This window comes from Xiphias gladius, chromosome 23, assembly GCF_016859285.1.
Source record: "Xiphias gladius isolate SHS-SW01 ecotype Sanya breed wild chromosome 23, ASM1685928v1, whole genome shotgun sequence".
Classification (NCBI taxonomy): domain Eukaryota; kingdom Metazoa; phylum Chordata; class Actinopteri; order Istiophoriformes; family Xiphiidae; genus Xiphias; species Xiphias gladius.
The window spans coordinates 23,533,353-23,557,426 of record NC_053422.1 but is presented as its reverse complement, the minus strand read 5'-3'; the positions used below and the strand labels follow the sequence as shown (position 1 = coordinate 23,557,426).

Below are 24,074 nucleotides of genomic sequence, written 5' to 3'. Positions count from 1 at the left end.
AGATTGTGAGCTTGTGTGACACAAACTTTTAACTATCAAACTTTAAACTCTTGTAATATTATAGGAATTGTATAGGCTTCCCCAAAGGGGCCAGATCACCAAGTAGAGTAATAAATAATCAGTTTCACGTTTTAGAATACATGCTCATTAAGTTGATTCAAGCAACAAAATGTACACCCCCGCCCTACCAAAATAATCTACTCACTTACTATATATCTCGGAAATAAAATTAAAATGGAATGGCATTTATGCAGCTAATGGCATGTCATTAAACATGTAATGCAAACAATGATACAGATGAGTAAGCTTATTTAAAGGTGCTTTGGTCCAACAAATTTTCTAAAAGACCGGACCAAGTGCCTCTGACCATAAGTACACTGTTTGCAAAATTATAAGAGAGGGGTGGCTGCACATACAATGCCCTGATGAGCCCACATACAAGCCCTATCAGAACACAGGTCTTAGAGCAGCTACACCTGCTGCACTGCTTAAATTTCCACCACTTTCTGAAACTTCATTTAAAAAACCCAGATTGGACTAAAGAGTTTATAAGTATCGGACTGGCTCCAAAGATGAGAAAGTTTTCTTTCACTTTCTTTCACTTTAAGCCCCAGCTTCATTTATATTTAACCCTTTATGAATTAGAGTTTCAGAGTTCATCCAATTATTAAAACACAGTTTGAAAATCTCTTCAGAATGTCAGCATTAACAACTTGTAAGGTTTAATTTCCACTTGGAGTAATATTGTAGGTGTTAACAGAAAGTCATGTTTTTTCACTACAGGTTGCCTTGGCAACAGAGATCCCGGACTACAACCAGATGACCTTACCACTGGGAGGGGGTCACACAGCTACAGCCGCCCAAATGAGGCATTTCTGCCGCAGCTACGAGTTCCAGCTTCCCCCACAGCCTTCCTCCCTCTCGCCTCCTCTCCCACCTCCCTCCACCGTGCAGTTCTCCACACTGGGCCCCGGGGGACGCCACGTCTATTGCAACATCCCTATGACACTGTTGAATGGACAGGTGGGACAAAAGACAGTGCCACTTAGAGTATGTTATTGTTGTTCCATGTTAGCTTCTAGCATCCAACACCTGCACAGTGTATCCTTTTTTTTTGTTTTTTGTGTGCATGTACTCAGAGATTAAACGCATTAAAAATGAAACCCCTCTTTTCTCCCCAGGGGTTCAGAGCAGTTCACTGGGGCACAAGAGGTCTGTTTGGATAAAAGAAAATGTAGAAAGAAAATAGTATATTCATATTATCCAACTTCAAATATTTATTTATTCTAGCAGACTGGGAAATACTTGTCATATACCAGTATAGTTGTCATAAATGAAGCATGGTACACAAGTGGCATGCAATAGTACTGTATATAATGTAGAATGCGGCACCTGATTTTTTTTCTCTTTTTAACTGTCGATTTTTTCTAAGACTTGGTTTGGGGGACATTCCTGCTATTCACTGTTGTGCTGTGTGTTTCCCAGGTACCTCAGAGCAGTACGCTTGGGAAGAAGCCAGAACTCCATCTGAACAGCACCTTCGTACCTCTCACAAGCAGAGAACTAAGCTCTGACATCTGGTAGATGTGCTCCATTGGTACTGGATACAGACTGGTATACAGACTGCTTTTTCACTGGCTTTGGACATGGCGTAGACTTTTTCCTCGACTAGTTTTCATTGGGTTTTTGGACTGTGTACAAACTTTGTGTCAGGAGAGACTGGTTGTGGACTGCTAGCAGACACATTTTGGGCCATTGCATCCATCCAACAAAAGACTTCTTAAACACGGTATGAGGCTAAGATTCACATTGGATGGGTGTTATGGCTGCAGATTTCTTCTGGACTCAGATTATAAAACTGATTGCTTACTTCATTTGGACCAACCAAATGGTTACAGACTGATATAAACTGATATGTAAGATGTGTAGCCATGACCATTTTAAAGGAATGCTATTATACAACATGACTGTTCAAATAAATTTGACTGCAGAGAGTTTATAGACAGATATAAGGTATCTATGTATCCACAGACAATAGAACTCTGTTTGTCAAACAAGCTACCGCGTTGGACCTCGGAGCACAAAAAACGCAACTATGTTGTAATCACAGTCTACTCGCACACCAGCTGTGAAAACCAGTTGATTTGTCAGCTTCTTAACTACTAGGAAATATTGGTCAACTGAAAAACCAAGAGTAGCGTGAATTCCAGTGAATTCTCTACCTAGCTGAGTTCTCCAAATATCAATTTACCTGTTGACAAGGTGGCTTGTCAGTAAACAAGACAGATTTTCAAGCAATGATTTTGGAATACCAGTCCACCTTTAAACAACAAGTCAACCTCCTGAAATACAACTTGTGGCTGGTTAACCAGCTACCTAGCTACCTGGTTTGGCTCTTAGAAGCTGATATGGTTGACGTAAAAGAAATTCTACCAAGATTCTATCAAAATAAGAAGTGATGCATAAAGCAATGGCTAAACCTTATTTTACTTAGAAAGCACAGTTAGCTGGGGTCTGTGGAAGCTAGCTAGTTGTATAAACTAGTTGACTAAAAGGCTAGTCACTTCTGGAGCTAGAAGGAAGAAAACCAGCCAGCTCACCACCTTGTAACCCAGATAACAGCAACTAGTCTATTTGTCAAGAGGCAAACTGACCAAGGGTCACCCCTTTTAGGGGGTCACTACCAACTTTTACCACTGAGCTAATAGCATAAAGGACTTGGTTTTTTTCTATTTGCATGACCACCCATTTAGATAAAAAAAATAATCAAATAAACATAGATAAAAAAGTAAATGATACAGTCATTTGTTGCAACCTCTTTTAATATGGAGGAGAATAAATGTCTTATGTTGATATGGTATATTTGTTTTCTGTCTGGCCATGAAGTAATGATAAAAACATATAAAGGGAAAAAAGGAGGTGTCCCTCCAAAAACATTTTTATTATTTATTTTGTTTTGTTTCATTCAAAAGTTTGATCCTTTTAGAGGGTTGGTGAGAATTTTTACTAGGCTTTGTTTTTAATATTTGTTTGTTATAATAATCTCTGTACAGCTTCCATAACTTATGCATAGACCTATACATGACAGTGAGTTTTTTCCCTACATTTTCTGTTAACAGCCACATTAAGCGTGTGACCCAGAGCCTCTTTTTGCTTTCATTCTTTTTATCTTTTTGTCGGTGGATGGATGGATGGATGGATGGATGGATGCATGAATGGATGGATGGATAGATGGATGGATGTTTTTCATGGCAGTACAACACAGCTAACGGACTGATGTTTTAAACCCATCACTCTGGAATCAAGACCACTATCAATCAGCCAAAGGGGGCTTAACTGCATTAAAAAGCTGGACTCCAAGCTGAAACAGACCACATTCTTCTTTGTGAGCTTTAAAAAAAAAAACAAGATTATTACCATAATATTTAAGCAAAGTGAATAATGTTTTGAAATTACACAAAGGTACTGTCATTGTCTTATTAGAACCAATGAATTCTGGATATTTGAGATTGTTTGATACAATAATTAATTATTTTAGTTGTTATATTCGATGGCAATATACAGTATAGTGGTTGTCTTTGATTTCTGCTCATTTTCTTTGACTATTCTTTGGATATATTGGTTGAAATAATTTAACTGAGAGCAAATAAAAAGTATATGAGTTGTTTTATACATTTTGAATGCCTGTCATCTGACACATTCAACTGTTATGCCTTCTTTCTTCTATTTCTTCACCACTTTCCCCTTCTCTCTTTTCTACTGATGTTTCTTGCTTTGCCATATTTCCTGAAAGCTGTTTTTTTTTATCATTTCCCCCAACAGTAATCCTCCAACTGTGATCTTCCTCATGTGCCCAGCTCCTCCCTATACTCCTTCTCCTTAACATTTAGTCCTCGCTTACTTACTCTTCTCCCACAGTCATTTGGATTTCTTAATCATTCTGATGGTCATATTTATGGCTTTGTTAAACCTTCTGTTCAGATTAGGGAAAACAAACTCCGGCTTTCACACACTAAAACCAGTTTCACACTCTGCTGGGCTAATCTGAGCTGGACTGAACTAGAGTACAGTGAGTTGAATAGTATTTGAGCTGTGTTGTGCTGGGATTGCCAAAAAATAGAAAGGAATTAAAGAAGACATTTACAATTTAATCACTGTAATTTAAGACCTATTTCACATCTATACTGGCAAGAAATTCTAGGAATATTATTTAACATTCTAGAATTAGAACTTTGAAGGCCACATTTCACTGAATATTCTAGACCTGTACCCTTATATTCTGGAGCTGAATCTTTGAAAGTTCAATTTCACTTAGCATTCCAGAACTGTAACTTAACATTTTACAATTGTAACCGAACATTCTGAAAGTGTAATGGTTCACAGTTAATATTCTAGAATGTTACAGAACCAAAATTCTAGGACTGGAATTGTAATTTTGATAGCCTCAATTCACTTAATATTCTAGAACTGTATCATTATATTATATAACTTAATCTTTAAAAGTCCCAAGGCATGTAATATTCCAGAACTGTAACTTAACATTCTTCAATTGTAATCTAATTTCATTTGTAGAATGTTAATTTACAATTCTAGAATGTTGGGTTGCAATTATAAAATGTTAAATTAGAGTTATACAACGGTATTTGACATGTGACATTCAAAGTTGCATGTAAAGTTAAGGATATAAATGTTGAGTTGTAATTCTGTAATGTTAAGTTACGCTCCTAGAATCAAGAATGTTACATCATATTTCTGGAATGTCACGTGACATGGAACTTTCAAAGATTCAGTTATAGGATGCACAATTACAGTTTTACATTTTTAAGTTGTAATTCAAGAATGTTAAATCACACTCCTAGAATGTTGGAGCTGTAACATTCTACAACTATAACTGTAACCCCTTACAGTTATAGAATGTTGGGGTACAATTGTAGAATTTTAGGGTATAGATCCGGAATGTTAAGTGACACAGAATTTTCAATGTTTCAGTTCTAGAATGGCAATTTACAATTTTAGAATGCAATTCAAAATGTTGTCAGAATTTCAGGACATTATTTGACGTGGGACTTTTCTTGAATGTTAAGTTACATTCCCAGAATTGTGGAACAATAACATTCTAGATCAGCAAATGTCACCCGTTACAGTTCTAGAATCTAAGAAAACAACTGTAGACTGAGTTCTGGAATGTTAGGTGACATTTTTAAAGATTCAGTTCAGGAATATACAGTTACAGTTCTGGATATTCAAGTTGCAATTCAAGAATGTGAAGTCACAATCCTCGATTGCTGGCACTGTAACATTCTAGTATTATAACTTTGACCCATTACACTATTAGAATGTTAGAATATAAGTGAAAAATGTTAAGTTACAGTTCTGGAATGTTAAATGACGTGGAACTTTCAAAGACTCAGCTCTAGAATATAAGGGTACAGTTGTAGCATGTTAAGTGAAATGAGGCTTTCAAAGTTACAATTGTAGAATGTAAGTTACACTCCAAAATTGTTAGAACTGTAATGTTCTAGAACTATAACTGGAACCCGTTACATTTCTAGAATGTTAGGTTACAATTGTAGAATATACAATTCTGATATGTGAAGTGACAGTTCTAGAATGCACAGTTACAGTTCTAGATATTTAAGTTGGAATTCAAGAATGTTGAGTATCGCTCCTAGATTGTTAGAACTGTAATGTTCTAGAACTATAACTGTGACCCGTTACAGTTTTAGAATGTTAGGTTACAATTGTAGAATGTTAAGTTACAGATCTGGAATGTTAACTATCAACAATGCAGTTCTAGAATTTAGGGGAGCAGTTCTAGAATGTTAAGTGAAATGTGGCTTCCAAAGTTAGAATTTTAGAATTTTAAGTTACAGTCCTAGAGTGTTGGGACTTTAACATTCTAGAACTATAACTGTGTCCTATTGCAGTTTTACAGTGTCAGGTTACAATGGTAGAATTTAAGGGTGCAGTTCTGGAATGTTAAGTGACATTGAATTTTCAAAGTTTTAGTTCTAAAATGTTAATTTACAATTCTATAATGTTGAGTTGTAATCTTAAAATGTTAAGTCAGAGTTTTAGAATGTTATTTGACTTGGGACTTTCACAGTTACAGTTCAAAAATGTAAAGTTACGGTTTTAAATTGTTATGTTGTAATTCTGGAATGTTAAGATACACTCCTAGAATGTTAGAATTTTAACATTCTACAATTAAAACTGTGACCCATTACAGTTCTATAATGTTAGGATACAACTGAAGAATTTTAAGGTACAGTTCTGGAATGTTAAGTGACATTGTTAAGGAACTGACATAGTTAAAATGTGGTGTAACCAGCTGATGGATGGAATGAGTCCAGGTGGGGTCCTGCACTTCACAGCGAAAGAGGCCGGGGATGAAATGAGAAAAATTATGAAAGCTGTCTTAAGGCCAGGTTCTCGCATACCGACAATTAAAATCCCATCCCCAGAGCGGGAATTTCTGAAGAAGGTCAGCGACTGAACTCGTTCACCTCTAAAGGTGTGGGGGAGGTCCAGGGCAATCCATCCAAGGGAGCCTATTTTCTTTTAAAGGTCTATTTAAAACTTAAAATATCTGTACTGGTGATATCATTATGGGGTCATATGAGAGGCTATTGGCTGACAATTAAATGCAAACTGTGACATCATTTGTGAGGTCACAAACCAAGCATAATAGCCTATGATGGTATCTGAAATGCGATATAATCACTGATGTCACACTTCCGAACTATAATTTCTAAAATGTGATATCATCAGTGAGCTTAAAAAACAAATACATATTGTCATATTTGATCTCAGAGATGAGATCATAAGTTTTCGATACATCATGGCTGACATCAAACATTACCTCACTTAATCAATCAAGGGGAAACATTTGGTTAAAAAGTGAAAGTTGATTGGACGTCTACTTTATGAACATGTCATCTAACGATAGTCATTTTATAGCTCTGACCAAGAGTCAGGGTTATTAAAAGTAAGTATGCCTGTATGTAATCAAGATGTCGACATCAAAATCTAAATTTAGCCTGGTTTTTTTATGTATTTTGACCTCCACATCACCAAATGAATTCTTACTGGCTGGTTATTTTTGTTAATATATTTTCTAATTGCAAAGCCCATTTCAAGATTACATTAAAACTTCTTTACTACCAAGTCATATCAATATCCAACAAGACTCAAAAGTAAAGGCGGCAAAGAACAACTACAGCTACAGAACAGTGCAACTATATGTAAATAAATTACTTCATGAATAAATCAATTATTGCAAAGCATAAAAAAATATGACGATCACATAAGAGGAAAGCATTGGCTTTTGAAAGCTAAGTCACATTATCTGAGAAACCAAACCATAAGAAATTTTGGACAACAGTACCATTCAACAGTACTATCAGTACTATCTATTGACTGCAGTATATTTTAACAGACGTTAAAATATACTGCAACCAGCTACAAAGATGGAATGGGTCCAGCAGCAGTCCTACACTCCACAGTGAAAGTGTAGTGGTAAGATGTCAGTCATAAAGGTTGGAATCAGTTGTCCGGGAACCATAAATGTCTGTACAAACTTCATGGCAATCCACACTTGTTGAGATATTTTACTTAAAGTCAAAAATGTCAACCTCATGGTGGTAATGGAGTTGAACTCAAGGGATCACCAAAGTCATTAGGAAATATCCTCAGGGCACCATGAATGTCTGTATAAATTTCTTGGCAACTCATACAGTTGATAAGATATTTTTGTCTGGTGGCAGACGAGTGACTATCCAATCGACCAACATTGTCATCCTTAGAGCCATGCCACTAGCATGGCTAAAAACGATAATCATGCTTTATTTGCCACTAGCACATATTGGAATTGCAAGGGTGGATATTGTAGGACAAAAATAAAATACATTATTAGTGAACTTCTTCAGTTATGTTCAGTATCAACATTTTGCAACTTGGCAGGTATGTTCATTAAGAAAGTAAACTAAAATTGGACAGTGGGTGCTCTTCCTCCAGAAATATTTTCCTCTGTTACTTATTTGTCAAAATATCAGTTTATTGTTTTTACTTGCATTTTAAATTGTTTAATCTTTACTGAGCGCATATAAAAAAAGAAACAAAAAATGCCACAATTGTGATCACACTATGCAGTATTATCAAAGAAGCGACAACAACAAATTGTTAATGGCAATATGATTCACCTGACACTTCATCCAGTACTGATGCATGAAGTGCATCTGTCATACAGAATGAGCCACCAGCTATACAATGTATATTTTAAGTCTTGAAATGTCAGTAGCTAGAGGACAAACTAGCCACTGGAATTTTAAGTCTTGAAATGTCAGTAGCTAGAGGACAAACTAGCCACTGGAACAGAAATTTACATACTTGCATAAAAAGACCCTGATACACTGGAGATTGTGTAGATGTTTAAATGGGATTTAAAAATAAATACAGGTTTAAAAATATAAGCTAAAATAGAATAAAATACATAAAACAGGAGAATAATAATTACAGTCCAGTACAGTGCATTGCAAGATAAGAGTCTAACTTGGCATCAGACTGGGTAGCGTGAGACATAGCCTGAAACCGAGCGCTGAATGCCAAAAAACGTCAGAGTTGGCAACCCATATATACTGTACAGTTCCACATACAATAGTAAATTGTAGCCATACACTGCTGAGAAAATGTTGCATTCATCGCACTTGTAATAATCACTGCTAGGCGTCTATAAAGTGACGTCAAACTTTTCAGCTTCCCGAGTTTACTTTTCTTTTGTGTTATAAGTCTCTTTTTGGGTGCTGAAACCATGACCTGTATCACAACATCTGGCCTCAATAAAACTACAGCTGAAGTATGAAGGTGGTCATCTACGCCAACAACTCCCCAGGGATCCCCCAAATCTCTACAAATGGCACTCAAACCATGTCGTGATCACCTCATATATAAGCTATGTATCCGGAGAGGCCTGAGCCCAGTCCCCAAGTTCCATCGCACCAGAAACTGCACTGTTTTAAATGCCTGAACCCAGGAGTGACCATTCATAATTGCATGAACTGCAGACAAGGGAAGGGTCGGTTGAAGACAGAGACAAGTCAAGCAGCCCCCACTGTCCATTAGTTTGAGAGAACTCCTGCCTGCAACATGTGTGATGACAGGATGGCATCCCAACTTCTCCCAGGGGCCCATCCACGCAGGTACCAAAAATTAAATTGCAGCACTTCAAAAGGACTAAAGTGAACAGTGGCAAAAACTTTTCTGGCACTAGCCCCTTAGTCAACCTTATGCAGCACAAGCCTATCAGTCTGGGCCAGCCTATAAAACCCCAGGTTCTGGTTGAAGACATCCCCTTGGTAGCCATAATGGATTTAGGATCCACTATCTCAGCAATGCACCCCTCAACCTTGGTGGAGTGCTTAATATTGGATACAGGCTGAGACCTTAGGACTTTAACCCTTTGGATCTAGCTGTCACAAAACACTTCTCACCATCTGGCCTGGAGTCCAGATCTGACTGCAGGGACAGCTGTAAAGCTGTCTGACAGTTATTCCTGACCTGTCCTGCCCTAACCTTTTGGGGACTGACTTCATGATACCAGCTGAAGTACATATGCGCCCGGCCATGGGAGAGTATGCCTAGGTGAAAACAGTGTTTCTGCTCCAGAGCTAACTAACAAGGAGCTGAGGGACCTAGAGGGTCAAATTGCTTTCCTGAGCCATGATGAACTAATTGGGAGCATTCATTACACAAGGGGGATGCCGCCCTGTCTGGGATGGAGAAAAGCAGATGTCTTACAATCTTTGGAAGGGTTCTCTCACCTGTTTGATGGTAGAGTAGGCTGCACTGTTCTGGAGAATAATTGTGGAACAGATCTCCAAGGTGCTAGCTGACGGTGTTATCGAGCCTGCTATTAGGCCTCTCCTGTTCTCATTGTAGAGAAGCAGAGTCCTGACAGCTCTGAACCGAACTTTTGTATGGACTACAGAAAAGTTAAGTCCACAGTCAAGGATTCATACCCTCTTCCTAGTGTAGCTGAGTCGTTGGACTTTCTAGCTTGGGGGAGGTACATCTCAACTCTGGACCTCGCACAGGGATGCTGACAAGTATCCATGGCCCCTAAATCCCACCCCAAAACCTCCTACGTCTGTCACATGGGCTTATACCAATTTAAGGTAATTGGACTTTCTAGCTTGGGGGAGGTACATCTCAACTCTGGACCTCGCACAGGGATGCTGACAAGTATCCATGGCCCCTAAATCCCACCCCAAAACCTCCTACGTCTGGCTCATGGGCTTATACCAATTTAAGGTAATGCGGTTTGGTCTGTCAGACAGCCTGTGACATTTCAGAGTCTGATGAATGCTGTTCAGGCTGGTTTCACATGCAAATGGCCCTGGATGACCTCACCGGTCTTGGTTCTTCCCAACTTTGAGAAACTGTGTTCACACATGTGATGTTGGTTTGGATGCTGTCTTAATCCAGATTGATGTAAGGGGCTATGACAGAGCAGTGGTATACGCAAGCCGCACCCAATCCGACTTGGACTGGGTGCGGCCGTACTTCACATCAGAGAAGGAGTGGCTCAGTGTGATTTGTTGCATAATTTGGAAGTACAGTTTTCTGGTCCGTGTCCTACTTTCCATACTGAAACCATGTCCATGCAACAGAAGTAGGTCCTCTGTTAGATATGAGCTCCTTGTTTTTTCTTGGCTGTTCAGAGTCCTCTCCTGTTCAGAATTACCCCGTTCTGTCACATTCACTCTCCTCCAGGTTTGTGTTGCCTTCATGCAAATTTCCTGCATACATCCGTGCTGTGTGGAAAAATGCAAAGCGCCATCCAAATGATGAAAATTACTATCTTAAAGAGAGTGACTTGTGGCACAAAGAAAATAATGATACAGCATAATATGAAACGACAACTGTTTTTCTATCGTCACATGATGTATATCTTAATATCGCACAGCCCTACTGCCAAATTGGCCACTTGTAAAAGGGTCTCTACAGGGTGGATCAAGTGATATCGGGCCTGAATTACAAGGTATTTGGTGTCTAAGACAACTCCGATACTGGCGTTCATCATGTGTCCAACCTCCTACTCTTCTTGGGGAGGTGATTTACAATCCTCACAAAATCCTTCTCTGACACCTGTGGAGACTGACCTCGGTGAGTCAGGTGGCAGGAAAGATGTTGAGGAGGAGTTATATGGATTTGATTTCCTCTTTGGTTGTGAGGAAGATGTTGGCCCTCCAGTCGAGGAAAGTGAGGTCTGCCTTCAATAAAATCACAAGTGGGAGGTTTTATTAATGCTTGATTTGTCAACAGTGTAAATGGATCAGGCACTGTCTTTTAAAGCTGGTCTATTTCAGGTGCATTACGAAATACAGGTACTGTTGTGCTTTTTGGTAATCTCTATGGTACTTGCAGGCTGGACGTTGACTGAGAACCCTATAAACAGTTGACAGGATCCATTTATGTGCTTTTGATGTTAATGTACTGCAGTTTATATACACTACTTATTTGTTTTATCAATTAAATTTTGCCTAGAAATGTTATTGCTGCCTGCATTATGTTAGGCAAAAACATTTTTTTACACTGCAGGAAACACAGGAAACTGCAGTCCTGCAGTTATGATTAGGAAAAAAAAAGTAGTTTCAGATACGTTTTAAAAATCATGTACTTCAAACCACAAGTCACTTGATTTTTTTCCAATACTAAACAAGGACCACCATATTTCCATAACCTTTACCAAATGCTGTCAGCCCCTAGTCAGAACTTTAACAACATTAGAGTCTACAGCCACACTGGCAGCACCAGCATGGTAAAATATTCACAATGAATACATGGTGATTCTAAGCAGATACAATGTTTGCCATGTTCACCATCTTAGTTTAGCATGTTACCATACTAACAGAGACATACTACAGAAGAAACCAGTCAATTTAGGAGAAGATGACATATTCATTGTCTTATTAGTAACCGTACCACTTCTTAGAATATACACAACACACGGATGACACAAATGCAAAATTGCATTATAAGAAAATGTTATAGTTCTATCTCTTTAAGGTGCAGATAACAAGTGGGAGGAACACAACAATGGGAAAACCAACCACCAAAATTCTAAACAAAAAATTGGAATCTGCTATCAGTCCCCAACTGATTAAGAGGTATTTTCAATACAGTAATTAAATAGAACATGGCTAACCAAATTTATTTATTTAAATTTATCTTGTGTCTGTCAATAGAGAAAATAATTTAAGTGTGGTACAATCATTGCAATAGTAGAAAAAAGGAGTAGACCATCAATAAGACTTCTACATGCAAATATTAAATAGAGATTTTAAACAGGAGGACAACTGCCGAAAGAGATACCGTTGGCGTGTTTTCTGGGAAATATTAGGATGTTCCAATAATGACTCAAAGTAATTCAGGATGCATGTTGAGTCATGTTATATTCCCACTCACTTTTTAAAATGTTATTGTGAAGCCTTTCCAACATCCAGCATTCCAATTTAAATTAGGAATGATGATCGGCACATGTTACAACATGTATTTTTGCAGAGCAGTAAGCTCTCTGTATCTATCAGAAGGAAAACTCCTGTGTACGTCTTACATACTCGACCACAAACCACAGTGCTGTCCCATGGTTAGACAGCTATAGCAACATCCTCATTATTTGCTGCTCTCTGTCTGTCTGTCTGTTAGCCTGTTGCAGCTGTCAGCATTGAAATCATTCTCCGTCTTTCGAAAATGCTGGAAAATCCTGAATCTAAATGGTAAGTTTAGATTTTAATTCAGTTTATTTAAAATGCATTGACTTTAAAGGATCCTACAGTAAACTGAGAAGCTCAGTGTGGTTCTTAAATGTTGAAGCTTTTATAACAGTTCCTGTCTGGCTCTTACAGAAACGGATCAGTCAGAGTAATCGCAGTAGAGATTGCACTCCTCACAAACATTGTAGAGCTAATGTCTTGATTCCTGTACAAATATGTAATTTCTGACGCTGTGGCTGTAATGTTTAATCAAGTGTTCAACAAGAAAAGCAAATAGTATTTCATAGCCAATGTTTTTCTTGGTTTCCACAGCAGAGAAAAGCACATAACACAACAGTAATATCAGAATTACTAACTGATGGACTTGTATTAACAGGTTTCCATACAGTACAGTACCTGAATTTCTGAAGGTGTAACCATGGGAACCAGAGGGGTTTTTTTTGTTTTTGTTTGTTTTTTGTACAATTAGATTTTGCATTTGGCAGTCAGACGTTACTAACTCACTGATACGTACAAAGAAATCTCCACTAAATACGTTATATGTCTTGAAACCCCCTATAACATCTCCTTTTTCACAACGACCCAAACCTGAGGTTCTGCGGGGCTACATAATTGTGAGGCGAGTCTCATTCATTTTCTCACAGACAACATAGGGTGTTGACAAATCTATGTCTCTTCATGTCAGTGGTAAAACATGCATAGACATAGCTTTGAATATTACAAGGGAAAACTCATAACAGGTTCACAAATCTCTAGAAAAAAAAAGCACTGTTCAACTTATATATGTCCCTAATGAATTAATAGTTATTTTTAGTTATTTGCTGCTGTGTTTTTATTTCCTTTTCTTTATTTCTTGTTTTTTTAGTTCCTTTAGTATTTGTGTCTATATACGTAACTGACAGAGAGTGACAGAAAATTAGTCCATCAGAGATTTGTTTCTATTACATTTGAGCTAAACTTATACATTGATATCTCTAATTTCAAACTTATTTCACATGGTTGTTATTTATGCCTCAAAAACTGTGCAAGGTGATACTGTAAGTTTTAGTAAATGTGGAACAGGCAGTTGCTACCGCCTATGAGTTTTAACACTGAGATATGCATTTGTATTGTTGTAATGACAGAGATCATAGTAGAAAATTACAGTATCAGGTGTTAACACTAAACAATGAAAAGTGAATACCTGGCTGTTTGCATATATCATGTAAACCTGATTGTAAAGCAACTCAGTACATGGTGTATATCTATAGTGTTCCTCTGTTGAGATTCCAAAGAACTGAGAAAATGAGCACCCTCACTGAGCTGATCAAATATTAATATTAAAATCTAATCAAAAAAACAAACAAACAAACCTGTGGGACATTTTTATTCATAATTGTGAAAAGTTTTTCATACAGTGTCATTGTATAAAAGTGATTCAGCCTTTTCATAAGTTGCTGCTCAGGAAAAGGAAGTGTGCGAAAACGTTGAGCAGTTTGGTTAAGGCTTGTATGGTCTTATAAAAAGCGTTCTGAGTAAAATTTCCTAGTCTGTTTCCAAATGGAGCTAAATGTTGAGAGTTGTGAGGGTTTCTCGTTAAGACTGTAATGTGGTTTTGGAGATTCTGTTGATTGATTGCTGTATATGTATCATGGATGCTACATAGCCTAGAGAAGCTTGCAAAGTATGTCCAGTATAACGGGCCTCACATCAATATGTACAGTGTGCTAACATACATCACACTTTCCTCTACAAATGTTTTGGTGCCTGCAGTAAGCCTAGCTCAGTTGGTGGTTGTGGTGGTTTCTGATGGATGTGGATCTTAATGGAACCTCATTTCCCTGCTCTAAACAGTTACATATAAACCCCGACTAATGAAGAACGCCTACATTACTGGGGAAGGAAGAGGCATTATTAGCAAAGTGCTTCCTGATTCCAATCCCACAGTGGATTGTAAAGTGCTTCTGCTGCAGTTAAGGGGCATTAAAGATGTCCATTTTAACTTTTGTCTTGGCAGTGAAAAGACTCCATGGACAAGGGCTAAGCGGTGGTTGTGTTTTTTGATGTGCTTCACGGTGGCAACTTTAATATTTACTTTCTACAATTCAAGCACCGAAGTATCATGGCCTTTGAACTTTTGGAAGACAAGTTCAGTGTCGAGCCAGTCTTACAACAATTTGACTACTGCAGTTGGCAGTGTAAGTATATTTACTGGCCTCTGTATCCATGTCTTGAGTCAAAGGCAGCTATCAAAATGACCAATTCAAATAAAAATCCATACACATAATGCAACTCTGCTGTTTTTCCCTTTTCATCCGATAATAAGAACAGTCATACATTAGAGAGGAGTCATTAGCAGTAAAGCTGGATATATACTATGTTGCTGGCTATGTTGTACTCACGTGCACTTCTTTAAAAATGTAACTACATGTCGGGGCCGTGGCATCAATGAAGATACCACGTGGGTAATGCAAGAACTGTGGTTTGCTGCTTATGTTTTCCCCTACATGTTTTTTTTCAATGTTGATGGAGTTTGTTGAAAGTGAGGACAACATACAGGAAATGAAAGAGACTACAGAGTAGCCTTTTCCTTTAAAGTAACAAACATCCAACAAATCGATTACACTGGAAAACTTCTGCTGAACTGCAATCGCTGCTCTGTATGATTGAATGAATTTAAACACAGAGACTACGCAGTATTCAGTAATGAGACACAGCAAAGTTACATTATAAGTTACCTGGATGTAACTCCAGTTCGATAAACCTATGTGTGTAGCTCGCTGTCAACATGTATAGCAAAGTAAATTAAAGAATGTAAAAACACTTACTGTGGGGAATACAAAGCCTGATATGGCCTGATAACACGTGCGTCATCTAAATCAAAACTTAGGCCATAGGTATCTATGGTGGGACTCCCATTAACCCCTTATATCGAGTATAAATCCAGCTTTGTCACTGTTAACATGCTGTTCTCTCTTATTACACCATGCTGCTGTTATCATTGAAGGTGTCTGAGATCATTCTTAATGTCTCTTTTCAAGACAGTGTTTAAAATTCAACTGTTGAAATTCTGCTCTCTAAAACTGAGACTGAATGAGATTTGTAATTAGCTTATCATACGCTAAAAAGTTTTTACTTTACTAAAGTGTCATTACAGGAGATTTTATCAAGTGGTGTGTTCCCACAGATGCATAATGAATTATAGACAGAGCACAATTGCATACAACTTTGATGGAAATACACAAATGGGGTGAACAGACATTATTTTGCTCTAGATTGTGACGATTAAGGCAAAGATGCTTCTTTGGGAGTTGAAAATGTTACAACTTGACCAAAATATTCTCGCTTATCCTGTGCAGTGTTGGACAAGTTACTTGAAAAATATAATCAATTACTCATGACATATTACTCATTGAATTAGTAATTTCAGTAGATTACCAGTTACTCAGCAAAAGTAATAAATTACGTTACTTGTTACTTAATTATCATTATGCAGCACATCTTTGTCAACAGTGCCGCTAAACAACTCTAAATTCTCTTTTCTCACACTACATATTCTAGGAACAGAGAAACAGAAAACAAGACATTGTGGACTAACAAGCAGCCAGTTTAAAGGGATTTAATGACCCAGAACAGCTTACTTTTACCCGGGTAGCAAAATTATTCTGGTGAATTCTTGGGCCACAAATTGTGTTTCTTCTGGCTCAATATACGCCCTGTTCCTCGGCCCAAGTCAAGAACACATACAGCATGACTCTCACACATAGAAAGTCGTCCTGGCTGTCAGCCAGAATCAGCCCAGGCGTGGAAGTGTATGGGCCAGGCTCGGACCAAGGACCCAGGCATACGTTGGGCCAGAAGTTTCATTTTGCTACTTGGGTACTTACCCTAACGTTAACTTAACATTAGAGCTAACTTACAACAGTTACTTTAACATTAGCTCTGCTAGAATATAGATATGTGCTCTAAGTTCTATCCTCGTTGGGAATGACGTTCACATACTCTCCAACTCTGAGCAAAACCAGGTGTTTCCTAAATGTAGGCTTACCAGTGAGTAATGCTCACAAGGCAGCTACAAACACCCAACATATAAATAAGACAACTTTGGAGTTACCGGGAAACACACTGTTCCTCTTTTGCTAGAGGCTAGCTGATTCCCGACACCCCCAGCCCCAGGGCCAAGCATGCACTAGACCAGTCTGTCAAGTGAAAGCACACACAGGACACTGGTGTCAACCATCCCACAAACTCTTTGTAAGACACTTAACAAGCTGATCAGCCAAATGTCGATGTCGGAGAGACACACAGCAACAGACATGGTCGAAGCGTAAATTGCTAGCTAGCTAAAGCTAATGTTTGTACAGCTGATACAATGACTGTTTTGGGAGAATCAACACATTAGCGGAAATCAATAAAGCAGCAAGTCGAAAATTCACTTTGCCTTTTGTCTAAACATATCGTAATAGATCCCCATTTTGTCTTTTCATGTGAAGCTGAGATTAGTGTGTAGACAAGTTAACCAGAAAAAAAAAGATAAATCCCCTACTACTGAGGTGCAACACTCAAAAACACCAATCTCCTCTGCTTGCACAGGTTTCTGTAGGTGACCATTTAACACCACAGTACTCTGTGGCATACCCGCACCAGTATGATTTCATATTGGATGAACCAAACAGATGTTGGCAGGAAAGCCCATTCTTGGTTCTTATGATCCCAGTCGCACCCCACAACAGAGAGGCCCGTGATGTAATCCGCAAAACCTGGGGAAAAGAAACTACAGTGCTGCGCCAAGTGGTCAGCCATTACTTTCTGCTGGGACTGTCCAGGGAGGGAGGTGACTCAGAGCTCCTTGAGGAACAAGTGAGTGTTTTCAGGTTTGAAGTTTTTCAAATTTCACATTTCTGTTCTTCCTGTTTGAAAAATAAATAGACCTACTTGAATGAGCTACAGCAGATGCTTCAGAGGATATAAAACTCACAAGGTAATCAGAGCAGAGTAAGGAAAGAAGGTTGAGATGCCAGGTTATAGCTCCAGCCAAATAAAATGCACTACAGTGAGATCCCCTCAGACTATGTTTGCATTAAGCTGTCTAAATTTTAAAAGACCGTATTTGTGTGAAAACAATCTGTGTCCACATTCATATTTCCAGTTTGTTTTTGTAGAGACCTCTGTCCACAGTGTACGGAAGCGTATTGGTGCCATGCCAGAAAAAGAAAAATGGATCAGTATCAATGTTTATAGTTATAACCAGATGTTTTTCACATTATTATGACATACAAACTTATCACGTTAACAGATCACGTAACAGTTTAGGCTAAGTTATCATGTTATAAAGTGAAAGTAGATAAATAGTATTTTGTAACCACAAGTTTCTTGTTATAACGTGATAAGTTTGTATGTTGTGATAACAGGACCACATCTTTCTCTAACAATAAACCTTTCATGTTGTAACGTTATACTGATCCATTTTTTCTTTTTCTAATCAGAATCCTCCTGTTCTCTGGGGTCAACTAAACTGTGTTTAATTGCAACCAAATTCATAATATAGCTGTTCTTATTTACACATTTTTCTGTTTTTGTTGTCAGACTACTGAACAAGTATCAAATAGTGGTTTAATTGTGGCCCATAAACACTACTGGTTAACCAGCAGTCTTTCCCAAGCTGGTTCGCTGCACTGCTAAACTCTTTATTTTATGATCGTGATATCATCTGACAAAATCAACATAAATTAAGGTTACTGACAACAGCTCTGCTGCAAGATTTATGATCTACAGGTTGTCTGGCACACAGCCCCTGACCCTCTCCGGGATGGCTTAGCTTTACCCCGTCCACACCAAACCAGCAGTTTTCATATTAATGCACTCTGTTTTGGAAGGAGAAAAACACTGTTTTAGTCTGGACATAGGGGCAGAGACTGAAAAAAAAAAAAAGGGTATGTTTACAAATAACCGGCTGAACAGAACTTTTTAGTGTGTTTCAGATTTTATTTAGTTTTTCCAGCCAGCAACGTTGGTTAAGTCTCACTGCTACTATCAAACCTGTTTGTTAGCACCTGGATGGCGAACATAGTGGAGCTTTTAGCGCTAATGATCCAGATATTTCCCTCAGGAGACCAGAAGACCAGGCCCTAAAATGAGAGCGAGTATTTGACTTACATTTGCCAGGTGGTCAGAGACATGACTCCAAATGAATGCTGATGCTGTTCCATATCTGCTGAATGTGTAAATAAACAACTGGGTTCCCAGTTTGTTTATGCCAAAATTCACTTTGCTACTGATTACTACTACTTATTTAAACTAAATCTCCTGTCTCTCTTTCTTTAGGTGTTACAGGAAAGCCAGAGACATCAAGACATTCTCCAGAGTAACTTTGTGGACTGCTACAGTAATCTCACCATTAAAACCATGGTCATGTTTGAATGGCTCAATTCCCATTGCCCCAACACCTCCTATGCCATGAAGGTAGACTCAGACATTTTCCTTAATGTCCACAACCTTGTTGACATGCTTTTGAAGGCCCCCCGATATGTCTACATGACAGGACACATTGCAAGGGGTGCTCCTGTTCTTCGAGACCATAATTCGAAGTGGTTTCTGCCTGTTTCTTCCTTCCCTGAGTCACGTTACCCACCATATGCCCTGGGACTGGGCTATGTGTTCTCACTGGATTTACCCAAAAAGATACTGGAGGCATCTTTGCATGTTAAAACTGTTTACATTGAAGATGTGTACGTGGGACTGTGTATGAGATATCTGGGAATCGCACTGACAGATCCTCCTGATTCTAGTTTGTTTAGGATTACGATGCCTTATCTCACAGGCAACTGTTACTGGACCTCTGTCATTACAACAATACTGCAGGCTAACCAGCTTTCAGACGTATGGGGAAAGTATCAAACTCAAGCACAAAGTGGCTGTTAAACACTTCTGCCTGTGCCTTGCTAAAACTATGAGCGTTTTAAAGTTGCACCCTATAACTGCATATCCCTGTTGCGCAGTGCAGCTGCTACAACAACACTCTGATTACACCATAAGTGACTATCTTGATGACATTTTTTATCTGTTAAGTATGGAATCAACTTTTGATACCAAGGCAGAGAGAAAGAGAAACATATCCATTTTGAGGTTAAGGAAAATGTTTTATATTGTAGGTCTTTGCAAAGATTGCTTAAATGTTTATAAAGATATTGATACAATGATTATAATATTTTAGGACGGAGAGGAGTTTTTCAAATTGCTCTTATGGCTATGCAGCTTACATGCACAGGAAACAGGGTGTGACTCAAATAAGTAGCAGGCCTAGAAGTTGCCACACGGTGAAACAATGGAGCTGTCTGCATTTAAAGCGCCTAAAAGTCTAACATTTCTATTCTATTTTGAAAAACAGTTTAATGGCATGAAGAAAATTTTGTTGTGTTCGAATGGGTATAAATAGCACAAAGTGTGCTTGACTATCTCTCACTGACAGAAACCTCACACTACAGCTGCATACTAACACACACTTTTAACAGTTCACACAGTCTACCAAAAAAACTGTGGCTGTAGTTACCATGGACCTGTAATGATAAACAATATCCACAACATTAATGGAATTTACTGTCAGGAATAAGAGATTCTGTAGTACAGCTACACCCCCCCTGGCCTGCTTACATTCAGGGGACTGTCATAGTAGTCTGCAGCTGGATTTGTTGTTAACTGGCCAGACTAGTTGTAACCAAAATATTCACCAGCAAAATAACTTTTCCCGTACATTCAGGGGCACCGTCAGCTGTTAACACGAGAACATGCAAGCATCAATGAGTATGAGTATGATTTGAGCAAGCATAATGTCATAATTTTGAACAAAAAATGATTTCTATGCATGATGTGCAATAAACTGCTTTGGCTGCTCTTTAAAGTTTCAACTAAAAACATTTATGTGTTGCACACAACCTTTTTCACTCCTAAGGTGAACACAGATCTGATACTGAAGTGAGGTTATATCTTAGTGATGGAAGGCACTTTAAGTAAGCTTCAGCAAACACCATTAAAAATACACTCTGAAGGTTATAATGTGAAGTTTTTCTTTAAACTGTTTTAGAAAGGTATTGATTCAACTTTATGGTCATTTGGGAGGATTTAGTTTTGTGGTGCCGTTGAAGAGAATGAGCTCCGACCCATGAGTTTGGACTGCTCCGATTCCTTAGAAAGGCTAAACAACTCACTGTAGTTCAGATAAACAGGATAGAATGCATATCCTTGTGCGAGAAAAAAAACAAAAACGTCTCTGATTCTACAGAAGGGCGAGGCTGGCTCAAAGAGAGTGTCTCAGTACTGCCTTTGACAACACCTGTGCACATTTAGATATGTTTTGGAGCACATTTCAACTGAAACTTATTAGGAAAAAATGTACATACTCATTCTGTAGCTTCAACAAGCAGTGTGCCTAATACTTTTACTATGAGTTACTATGCAAGGCAGTAACAACCTGGGCGAAACTGTTGGAAGGAATGGGAGGCCAGATGTGCCACAAGCAAACTGTTGGATGATCTTTCATTTGGGTTCTGAGGTTCACAAAGATTACAGTGCAGTATCTGTGAGCAAAATTCAACCATGAGTACTTGCCCTCTTATGCTTCTCTGCCCACTGAATGATCTTCTTCCCGAATTTATGTATTTATCCTAACCTGTTTATATGAACTAAAGTAAGTTGTTTAATGAGCCCACTTTATGTGAAATGACAGCATGTTTAATCGTGTTGAAATTATTGCTACAATAGGTTCATAAGGAGAAGTTTGTTTTTACCCTGTTGTCACCTCTATTTTGATCTCTGCAGTTAGATACATTAAAAAAAAAATTTCCTCAAACATACATAGCTAAAAGAGCCACTCCCTAAGATGACTGTTTTCACAGAAATCTGATAGCAGCCCTGTCTTACGCTTAGGGTGTGTTTTTTGGGTTTTTTTCTCATATACAGAGTAATGTCAGCCATGATCTAACTTGCAAACATAAGCAACAGCGCTCTCGTGTGGTAAGCAGGGATATGACAGAGCAGAAAAAGGGAAGGGACAGTAGTGTGGTAGGAAGTGAGAGCTAATGGAGTAAAATTGAAAAGGATGTGAGTTGTAATAAAGATTTTATAACGTTTCATACAGAAATGACCAATTTCTTTTATAATTCCTTTATAACCATATACTACATCTCATCTAATAATCCTGTCCCTCTGCTTTTTCTTTTTTTAAATGTCAGTGCATTTGTATCTATAAAAGTTTGTGAACCCCTGTATGAAGCTCTTCCATGAGAAAAATGTGGACAGGGAGACACTGTGTGAGACAGAGACAAATAAAGAGATGTGCTCAGCCAGCCTATTAGAATTCCTTGAGTATTTTTCTGTTGGATCTTTTTCTCCCACCACTACTCTGTGTTTGGGTGCTTATTCTTATATTTCTATACTTACAAGGACCAAATGTCCCTCAGATGGATAAAAACATGAAGAAGTGTCATCCAATGTGAGGACGTGCTGTTCTAGCAGCTAACTCCTTTGATGGTCCAAGGTTAAACTGTTATGGTTCTTGAGTGACCTTAACCACCCCAGTCTGCACCACCAATGCCTGCACCACGCAAGACTTGTTTTTCTTTAGGGCTTATTCTACTGCTCCTGCTGCTAACCACTCTGTAACTTCTTTAATGTCTTTTACAACCTCTTTCATCACAAATCTTCCTCCAAGACAGTTGGGTTGGAGGGTCTGAGTTAGCCGCACTCAGACTAGTTTTGGCCCAGTGTCAGGCCCCGGAAACTGACTAAGGAACTAGCCTGGATCTGGTATATGATTCATCACAAGGTCAGGAGAAATCAAACAACATGTCATGCTGGATTTTGGCCATTGTTGAGCCAAGCCATTTTCACTACCTGGTGTCAGAGTGTCTGTCTATCTTGTCCTCCCTTGCCAGTTATACTACAGCCAACTCCACTTTCTTTCGACAAGTCTTGTTGTGCTATATGATACTAGTTTGTCAGACTGTTTTTGGGTACCTGCAAGGTGTGTGGAACGGAGAGACTTCTCTCCCCGGAGGACAATACCGGGGCTTAAGGAATTCAACGCGGGGCACTGAATGGTGAATCATAGGCTTTGGCTTTCACAGTTTGAACAAGGAGATTTTGGACTGACCTCCCCTCCAGTAGAGCTCTACAGATTTGCAGAATATAGAGTTATGTCAGGGATGTACAGTATACACTAAGGTCCATAAGTATTTGGAAAGTGACACAACTTTTGTAATTTTGCCTCTGTACACCACCACAAAGGATTTGAAACGAAGCCATCAAGATGTGATTGAAGTGTAGACTTTCAGCTTAAATCAAGTGGTTTAACAAAAATATCACATTAACCATTTAGGAATTACAGCCATTTTTATACATAGTGGACAAACTATGTATTTAGTGGAATGTCAACTTCCTCTTCACACAGAATACCTTATATGTTGCCTGATTGCAAATACACAGAAACACGCACACACACACGGAAAATTAGAAATTCTATAGAGACAGACAGACAAACAACATCTGTCACTCTGGAATTTTCTTATTCAGTTGTTTCATAGAATGTTGTCTTGTTTAGGTTGGATACGAGTCCAGAAATGGGTGTGTTTGAGTGTAAGTGTGTGTGTGCAGGCAGCTGACCCTGGTGTGAACAGGGCCACTGTGTGAGACCACAGAGAGGCCATTCTTCACTGCGACACAAACACACTCACACACACACACGCACACGCACACACACACACGCACACGCACACGCACACACACACACTACACACTCATTGCCATCCTCTCTCCCCCCTCTCTCACTCTTTAATTTGTCACATTCACTTACACACACACACACACACATACAGAGGGTGCAACAGATTCACTCATCATCTTTCTCTCATTCTCCTAAAATCACACTCACACAGAGCTGTAGCATAGTCTAGCTCTTGCTGTTTCTCTCCAACACACACACACACACACACACACACACACGCACGCGTGCGCGCCCGCATACGCGCGCCCGTCCCACCACATAATGACCCTTATTTCACCATGCTGACTGTGACTCACTGGCTCAGTCAGGGGACTGGAATGTCAAGCTCAATCTTGCCCATATATTTTACAGTTAAAAACATAATTACATAGATAAATAAATACTGTAGCATAAATAAGGAAGCAAATCTGAATGCAGTAGCGTTGCGAGTACAAGCCGGCCAGTACAAAGGTTATACTTCTATGAAAACTCTTTGTTTTCAAATCTGTAACATGTTTTCCCATTCCCCAGACTTGCAGCAATGTTATTCTACACTAAATTATATA

The 24,074-nt window shown here is 38.7% G+C and overlaps 2 protein-coding genes across 5 annotated transcripts in view; both read left to right on the top strand.

Moving 5' to 3' along the window:
• The window catches only part of il1rapl2 (interleukin 1 receptor accessory protein-like 2), a 330,646-nt gene extending 327,224 nt beyond the window's left edge, over positions 1-3,422 (top strand). The window contains exons 17-19 of one of the 3 annotated variants that reach the window (XM_040118987.1): positions 784-1,023; positions 1,182-1,212; positions 1,486-3,422. In XM_040118987.1, coding sequence (XP_039974921.1) covers positions 784-1,023; positions 1,182-1,212; positions 1,486-1,574 — 360 coding nt within the window. In that variant the 3' untranslated portion in view covers positions 1,575-3,422. Of the gene's footprint in view, positions 1-783; positions 1,051-1,181; positions 1,213-1,485 lie in introns of all 3 variants that reach the window. The other 2 variants (XM_040118986.1, XM_040118985.1) reach the window with 2 other exon arrangements.
• Positions 3,423-12,677: 9,255 nt separating this feature from the next.
• LOC120785384 (beta-1,3-galactosyltransferase 2-like) lies at positions 12,678-22,063 on the top strand. 2 transcript variants are annotated; one of them, XM_040120068.1, is made up of 4 exons: positions 12,678-12,776; positions 14,770-14,950; positions 17,346-17,612; positions 19,077-22,063. In XM_040120068.1, the coding sequence occupies exons 1-4, from the start codon at positions 12,751-12,753 to the stop codon at positions 19,671-19,673; spliced, it is 1,071 nt and encodes a 356-aa protein (XP_039976002.1). In that variant the 5' UTR covers positions 12,678-12,750; the 3' UTR covers positions 19,674-22,063. The 2 variants fall into 2 exon arrangements, with proteins under 2 accessions (XP_039976002.1, XP_039976003.1); XM_040120069.1 differs by lacking the exon at positions 14,770-14,950 and having other exon boundaries at positions 12,697-12,776.
• The last annotated feature ends 2,011 nt before the right edge of the window (positions 22,064-24,074 follow it).

What these genes read in the sequence shown, in the direction of transcription:
- LOC120785384 (XM_040120068.1), top strand. Translation starts at nt 12,751, where the DNA reads ATGCTGGAAAATCCTGAATCTAAATG. An exon ending in GAAAATCCTGAATCTAAATG is followed by an intron (nt 12,777 to 14,769) that starts GTAAGTTTAGAT and finishes TTGTCTTGGCAG; the next exon opens with TGAAAAGACTCCATGGACAA. An exon ending in TGACTACTGCAGTTGGCAGT is followed by an intron (nt 14,951 to 17,345) that starts GTAAGTATATTT and finishes CTGCTTGCACAG; the next exon opens with GTTTCTGTAGGTGACCATTT.